Source organism: Chrysochloris asiatica, unplaced genomic scaffold, assembly GCF_000296735.1.
Source record: "Chrysochloris asiatica unplaced genomic scaffold, ChrAsi1.0 scaffold00006, whole genome shotgun sequence".
Lineage (NCBI taxonomy): Eukaryota > Metazoa > Chordata > Mammalia > Afrosoricida > Chrysochloridae > Chrysochloris > Chrysochloris asiatica.
Window position 1 is genome coordinate 13,365,599 of NW_006408524.1, and position 8,512 is coordinate 13,374,110.

Sequence of the window (8,512 nt, forward strand, 5' to 3'; positions counted from 1 at the left end):
CCCCAAAGAGATGGATCATCCAGGTGACATCGTTGATTGCGTCAAGTGTGGCAGCGGTAGTGAGGTTGGCCCAGGATCAGACATTGCTATGAGTCGGTTCCGACTCAATGGCACCTCACAACAACATTCATGGCAAGCTAATTCTTCCTCAGGCAGGACTGATCATCCCTTCTAATCTGCCTCTGCTGTGCGGAGGTCCTAGTCCAATGACCAGGGCTCCACAATAGACTCACAGACTGAACAAAAGTACCTGGGAGCAAATGGGCTTTCTAGATCAATCCTTAAGCTTCCCTGTACTTTCATGAGGGGGTGAGTGAGGAATTCGTTAGTGTGTGCCTGTACTGGGGGGATGCGGGTGGGGAGGGGGTAGATGGCAATGCAATGACTAACACTGACTGCTCTCATTTTATCTCTGGGACAAAAACAACAAAATAAAATACACAGCATGAAAAGTTGTCCCCAAATAAAAACCAAACAAGAATCTTTCCAGCAAAGTTAGATATCAGATTATTCACTTTATTTTAATTTTACTTATTTATTATTATTTGTTTGAACAATTATCTAATTTGTGGTTTTAAAATAACAGTGGTACACACCATTCCTACTTCCCATTCCAAACCCTTCACTGGGATCAAGTGTCTATCTTGAGGCATGAAGTTTTGAATGTTGTGTTGTGAAGTGCCGTCAAGTCGGTTCCTACCCATAGCAACCCTGCATAGGGTTTCCAAGGAGCGACTGGTGAGCTTGAACCACCGAGCTTGTAGTTCAAACGGCTTTGCAGTCTGGCGTATTAACCCACAGGGCCACACCAGGATTTGCTTCCATAATTCTTCTTTTGCTTGGATATCAGGGCTTCTCCTGGGCCGTAGTTCACCTGGGGCCAGCGCAGCTCATCCTGGGCAGTGGCTTTTAACTCTTTGCAGGAGCAGAAAGCCTCATGTTTCTCCTGTGGAGCGGCTGGCAGGCTGGCTCCCATATCTTTGTGTAGAGGGTCCCTGTAGTGTGTCTGCCCGTCTACCATCTTCCAGATGATATACTTTAATGCAAGTCTTGTTTACTTAAACTTCAACAATGAGATGTTAGTTAATATTCACATACTCCCTGCTATTAAAAAGGATATAAAACCCCCAATTTTACCATGTTTTTATAATAAATTGGTGGCCTTTTGGCATGTGCCATAGATACTGTGCTAGTCACATAAATCTGAAATGAAAATGATACTTTAATGGATACACTAGCTGCAATATTTCCCCAAACCCTTACAACTAATCACTTGAACTAATCTTAATCACTCAGATTTAGTGTCTACTAAAGATAATTGTTATTAACTCACTTGTTAGATTCATCATAAATAGCACAAATATTCTAACTTGCCTTCTTTATTTTTCTTAGAAAAAATGTTCTTGAAAGCGACCTGCTATTTAGTGGTTGAGCTGTATGGATCAGACATCATAAAACTGTGAGTATGTTGGGGCACATAAATGTGATTAAAATTTCTGAGACCTGGGGGGAAACATGAAAACTGAGAGGTAGGGGCCTTTGTTTTCAGCTCTTTGTACTTATTGAACAAGGGGGTGAGCTGTTCTCCCAGTTCTTGTGGACAGTGGGAAAATTGGGGCTGAGTCAGATCCCTCCCTCTTCACTCCAGGCAAAGGCTCCCTGTGAGTGACACTGTAACATCTGACTCCATTATTTTCCTTTCAGAAGGAACACAACAAACAATATCATAAAGCAAAATTGCTGTTGTTGTCAAGTGCCATTGAGTTGGTTCTGATGCATAGTGTGGGATTTCCAAGGAGCAGCTGTGAATTTGAACCACTGACCTTGCAGTTCAAACTGACCTTGGGGTAGGGTGCTTCTCCTACAGTGTCATGGTGTTGTGAAGTACCTTGGAGTTGATTCCGACCCATAGTGACCCTGTATAGGGTTTCCAAGGAGTAGCTGGTGAGCTTGAACCACTGACCTTGCAGTTCAAACAACTTTGCAGTCTGATGCATTAACCCACAGCACCACACCAGGACTCCTACAGCTTCATACTCTCCCTCTGTTAACCAAACACCAACCTTTGGGAGAGCCCCAACATACCCAAGCCCTTTATTCATGTCCTCACCTCCCAGAATCCCCAGCCTGTGCTATCTCAGGCCTTCTTCTCCTTCCCTGGCCTCCTCCTCCCTGTCCCTTTCCTTTCTCCTACCTGCTCCCTTCCTTTTCACTGCTCCCTTTGCTCTCCTCTTTTCCCTTCCCCTTCCCTCCCTTTCCCTCCACTCCACTCTCCTTCTAGCCCTTCTCCCTCTTTTCTACTCTCTTCTCTCCTCTGATTTGTTGATTTCCCCTTTCCTGTTCCCAGCCCTGGTCCTCCAGCTATCCTGTATTGGGCTATTGTCATCATTTACCTATTTTCTTTCTGTCTTTTGTCTTTCATCTTTTCTTGAACTTAAGAATCACTGTATACATCATAGTCTCAATGTATGAAACTCCCACATCAGTGATCCACACATGAATGTCTTATATTTATTACTTAGTCATTTCCTTAGTTATTTTGAACAATATAATACACTTCTAAACCCAACTCTCAAAGGAAAGACCTTAATAATAACTGACTATAGCCATGCGGTCCCTTGAGTTCATCTCCATCCCTGATTTTCCCCATCCAACTAATTGTCATCCAATATTTCACCTTCATCCTTATATGTATGTATATTCCCTAAATATATATATATATATATATACTTTAAAATATTCCATTGTTGTTCTACCAGAGTTGATCAATTCACTCTCCCAGTAATGGGTTTTTAGGTTGCTTCCTGGCTCTCCTTCTTGTGAAAAGTGCTGCTATAAACATTCTTGCTCCCTGTTGCTTATTCCATAAGCCTTACCTCAAAGGGGTTCAGAGGACAGCATCAATTAGACTGGCTGAATGTTAAAGATAGAAGAAACTTAAATCGTAAAGACCAGAGCTATGATCTCTGTCATTCTGCACACCTGCCTCTGTTAATATTAACCTCATTCTGTATGGTACTGGACTGTAAGTGTTTGGAAGGCAGGAACCTTTGTCTTCTTAGCTAATGCTACTACTATTGTCACTGCCTCTTAACTGGACTCCCTACCTTCAGGCTTATTGGTTGCCTTACAGTTGCATCAGCCACATTAAGCTAGTTAAATCTTTATTTTTTTTCTCCTTGCTAATTTGCTATCATTCCATTGTTCCCATATATAAGTCAGCATGACATTATTCAACCATCACACTAACATACATGTGCTTGTTTGTTTTTTTTTAAATAATACTTTTATTGTGTTTTAGGTGAAAGTTTACACAGAAACTTGGATTCCAACTTAGCTATTTTTTTATGCAGATAGCTCCATGACATTGGCTACATTTTTCACACTGTGTCTGCAATTTCATTTTTCCATTCTGTTTGTGCTGTTTTCATTAATCTAGCTCCCTTGTCCCTCCTTGACTTCTCATCTTTGTTTTAGAGTAACTGTTGACTGTTTGGTCTCATATAGTTAATTATTTAAAGGAGCACATTACTTATGGGTGATATTGTTTGTATTATAAGCCAATGGTGTAAAGTGACCTCTGGGCTCAAGCGTGGCAACAATTGTGAGGTTGGCACAGTACCAGGCAGTGTTTCGTTCTGTTGTGCATAGTGTCGCTATGAATCCATACCAACTCGATGGCACATAACAACAACAACAACTCTTACATCCATGGGATATAGACCTAGATCACATGACATTTCTGTTTCTGGCTCTTTGAGGAAATGCCATACTGTCTTTCAGAGTTGTTATAATCTACCAAATCCCTTCTAAATAAAAATATAATCATGGCACTTTGTCACAAAATTTTTTTCTAAGTTTTCTAAGTTTGCAGGATTCATTAGCTCCATACACAGGGCTCTTCATGACTGTCCCTGAGTGAATTCACAGACTTACCACTTGCTGCTCTACAACAGAACACACTCCAAACCACTTACAGTCATCCCCACATGCCAGGAGGTTTTTGTGTGTCTATGTGTGTTTTTGCCTCAGGACTTTACACGAGATGTTCCCCCTGCTTGTTGTTGTTGTTAAGTGCCATCAAGTCAATTCTGACCCATAGCGACCCTGTACAGGGTTTCCAAGGAGCAGCTGGTGAGCTTGAACCACTGACCTTGCAGTTCAAACAGCTTTGCAGTCTGGCGCATTAACCCACAGCACCACACCAGGACTCACTCTGCTTAAAGCATCTAAAACCTTAATCCCAGAGAAACCCTCTGTCTTCTGATCTCAGCCTCAGGGTCACTTCCTCTTTCCTGACCCCTCCCTGGATGGGGTAGATACCTCCACACCTCTTCCCACACACATGATCTCCTAGTAGCCTGTGCAAACCTGTTTATTTATTACACCTGTTTGTAATTGAATTATCCATATTTTCTTCTAAGTTGCTAACTAGATTGAAATCTTTCTCAGAGCTAAGACTGCATTTTGCCCATCTTTCAATTTCCAGTACTTAGCAAAATGCTGAATATGTTCATGGGAGGGAGAACTGAAGGAAGGGCAGGAGGCAAGGAGGGAAGAGGAATGAAAGGAAAGAAAGAAGGAGGAGAGAGAGCAAGGAAGAAAAGCAGGGAGAGAAGGAGAAAACATTTCCTCTCCAGATAAGGTGAAAGATCTGAGCATAGAAGGCTTTCAAGAAATATTTGTTGACTTAATGAATGCTTTAAAAGAACACAATTATAACTACAGATGAACTATATATAACTGAACTGCTTCAAAGAAAATTATTGGAAAGTACTATTTGAAAGTAGAACACAATAAACCTTTAAGTCTTCTCAGTGAATATGTTTACATAGCTCCTATGAGGCTGTGCTGTAGGCGGAGTTGGCAGCATAGCCAGAGAGGTTCTCTTGGGATCCAGAGAGCAAGTGGAATACACAGGCACAGAAGCCAAAGAAGGCAGTGCACATAGATGCCCAGAATAGGATGCCATATCTTAACCACCAAGAACAATGTGCTGGGAGTAAATAGGAGATTGTTGTTGTTGTTGTTGTTATGTGCTGTTGAGTCAGTTTCGACTCATAATGACCCTATACACAACACAACAAAACACTGTCCAGTATTGTCCTAGCCTCACAATTGCTGTTTTCCTTGAGCTTTATTGCTGCTGCCACTGCACTAATCTACATTGTTGGGAGCCTTCCACTTATTCACTGACTCTCAACTTTACCTAGTATGAAGTCCTTCTGTGGGGACATGGCCAGATAACAAGTCCAAAGTATGAGGGACGAAGTCTCGCCATCCAAAGAGCACTCTGGTTGTACTTCTTCCAACACAGATTTGTTTGTTCTTCTGGCAGTCCATGGTACTTTCAGTATTCTTCTCCAACCCCATAACTCACATGCATCGATTCTTGTATAGTCTTCCATATGTATTGTTCAACTTTCACATGCACATGAGGAAGTTGAAAGATCATGACTAGGGTCAGGCACACCTTAATCCTCAAACTTATATTTTTGCACTTGAACACTTTAAAAACTTTGCAATAGACTTACTTAATGCACTGTGTTGTTTGTTTTATTGGCTGCTGTTTCCATGAGTGTTGATTATGGATCCAAGCAAAGCTGGCTGTGGAGTGAGGGGAGAAGCTTGGTGGATGCAAATGGGTAGAGGACTTGGTTACTAATTGAAAGGTTGGTGGTCCAAGTATGTATCTCAGAAGAAAGGCTCCGAGACTTCCAGCAAGATGACAAACTAGGCAGACACACTACATAGATCCTCTATAGCAATGACATAGATGTGAATGATAATCCTGGAACTCTAAGCTCCAGAGGAAAGGATAGAGAAGTGGATTGAATGTGACTAGAAGAAGAAACGAAACAAAATCGGTGAGAGAGGAGACAGGTAGGTGCACTGTTGCTGGACTTGATGTAAAGTAGCCATCTTGAACCTTTGGAACCTGCATCGGATTGAGACAATGGCCTGACAACATAAGCAGACACCAGAGCTTGTGACGAGAAAGGTGGGACCCTCCCCTGTTCTCCACATCCTCCTGGTGACCAGAAGCATGGCCAGTCCCTACCCTCATTCACCCAGTAGCTGGTGACATCCATTGCCCTACACAGTCCCTGTTCTGTCTAAGGTGAAGAACCCGAACTGTGTGTCTCATGAGACCAGCAGAATGAGCAGTGCTGGGCTCTATCAGCCTCTGGTAGACCAAGATCTCCTTCTGTAACCAGACACCCTGCCCTCAGCAGTTCTCTGGAATCAAAAGAGTTCCTTCTGGGAGCAAGTACCCTCACCTTAGGTGTCTTCTGAGCTGGTGTGAACTACTTCCAGATCAGGTGCTTTGTCCCCAGACAACAACTTGGCCAGTAGGAACTCCATCTAGGTCCAGGCATTCCACGCCTTCCTCCACCCCACACTCCATGAGCTCCTTAACTAGCAGAGTGTGTCCACTTATTCTGAGTGTCCTCTCCTCACAGTTTTTTTGTTTGTTTGTTTGTTTGTTTTTTGGCTCTCTGGGCCCTGCCTCTGTTCCAGTTTTCTCCTTTCTTTGTTTTTCTTTCTTTATTCTTCCTTGTTTTTATCTTTCTTTCCATGCTTTCCTTTTTTCTTTCTTTTCTTCTGTTTCTCTTATTTTTCCCATGCCTTCTTCTTGCTCCTTTTTATCTTTTGTCTTGATTATTTTATTTTTCTTTTTGTTCCCTCCATAGTTTTATTATATTCTTTCTTTCTTTTGCTCTTCCCTTATATTTATTTTGCTTTCCTTTTTAAAATTCTAGTTATTAAATTATTTTTTCTTGATATTAGTTGCCTGTTTTCCTCTGCTTGTGTTTTTGTTTGTTTGTCTTTTGCTATTTTTGTTTTTGCTTCTCTTTCTCTCTTTTTTCTTATCCCACCAACAAGAGACAGCAACTTTGCCCACATGATCCAGCCACCCCTAGACTCTCTGAAGACCCATCCACTGGGCAAGGGCAACTATCTATTCCTGTACCACCTGATCATTGATAGACAGCAGTCAATATCACCCAAACCTGCCCTCAACTGTGCTGCATAAACAGGGAGCACAGAACTGGGCACACACTCACTTTCTCTGTCACACCCATCAAGGACAGGTGCCGAGTTCTTAAGAACACATCAATATACAATCATCAGTTGAATACAAATACAATGACACACAATGACTTGGAGACTACAATTTTCATTAACATGAAGAAATTAGACAGAGTGGCTCAAACAAGTGACCAAAATATGGAGACAGAAGAACTTTTGGAAGAATAAGTGGCATGGGAACTATCTGACAAGGAATTTAAAGAATGATGTTTAGGTACTTTCAATGAATTGAGAGAGCTGCATATGAAATCAAGAAACACACACAAACATAAACAACTTTACAAGACTTCAGGAGAACACTAACAAAATATTTGAAAAAAAGTAGAAACTATATAAAAGCAGCAAATAGAAATCCAGGAGATTAATACTAAGGTTTCAGAAATAGGTAATACACTGAAAAGTGAAAGGGGTGTAATTGAAGTGATGGAAGACGGAATTAGTGAGCTTGAAGAAAAACCCATCAATACTAATCTGCTAGAGGAAAAATCAGTAAAAAGAATGAACAAATCTGAAGAAAGCCTAAGAATTATGTGGAACATCAGCAAGAGTAATAATTTAGGTGTGGTCAGAATTCTAGAATAGGAAGAGACAAATAAAATTTTAAAATCACAGAAAAATGTCAGAGTTTTGGGAAGAAAATTTCCCTAACATCATAAGAGTTGAGAAGATATGCATTCAAGATGCTGAATGAACCCCAAACAGGACTGACACCAAAAGAAAATCACCATCATATATCATAATAAAATTTTTCAAAGCCAAAGCTAAGGGGAGAATCCTAAGAGCACCTCAGGAAAAATGAAAACTTATTTACAAAGGAGAAGTAATAAGACTAAGCTCTGATTTCTCAGCAGAAACCATTCAAGGAAGAAGACAATGATATAACATATATTAAACTCTGAAAGAAAAAGAATTGCCAACCAAGAATCACATATGCAGCAAAATTGACCCTCATATACAATAGTAAATTGAGACTTTTCCAAATAAACATAAATTAAAGGAAATTGTAAAAACAAGGCTAACTTTACAAGAAACACTAAAGGAAGTTCTTCAGGCAGAAAACCAACAACAATTGACAACAACCTGAGATTAACAGATAAGACACCACCCAGCGGTCAACCCAGATACAGAAATGTCCATAGTAAAACAAACCTGTAAGACTGCAACTAGGCAACCAGAGATATCAATTTGTACTGAGACAATTGCAAGGTAGAAAGAGGGAGTTGTGTAGTTATTGAACCTCCAGATGAAGATGAAATCAAGTATTTCTAGATAGAAAGACTGTCTTAAACTTGGGAAAAAATTAATCCACATGTTAATTTGGGTGAAGGGAAGGCAATATACAATAGGAAGGAAATTGGAAACAATGATGGAGTCAGGGGAAGACATTTGGAGGGGAGTTAAATGCAACAGAGGTAAG

At 40.8% G+C, this 8,512-nt stretch overlaps 1 protein-coding gene across 1 annotated transcript in view; it reads left to right on the top strand.

Annotated features, from left to right (window-relative positions):
• The window catches only part of AOAH (acyloxyacyl hydrolase (neutrophil)), a 308,932-nt gene that overhangs the window by 54,649 nt on the left and 245,771 nt on the right, over positions 1-8,512 (top strand). Inside the window, exon 4 of the mRNA XM_006832268.1 lies at positions 1,393-1,459. Within this exon, the coding sequence (XP_006832331.1) occupies positions 1,393-1,459 (67 nt within the window). The remainder of the gene's footprint in view (positions 1-1,392; positions 1,460-8,512) is intronic.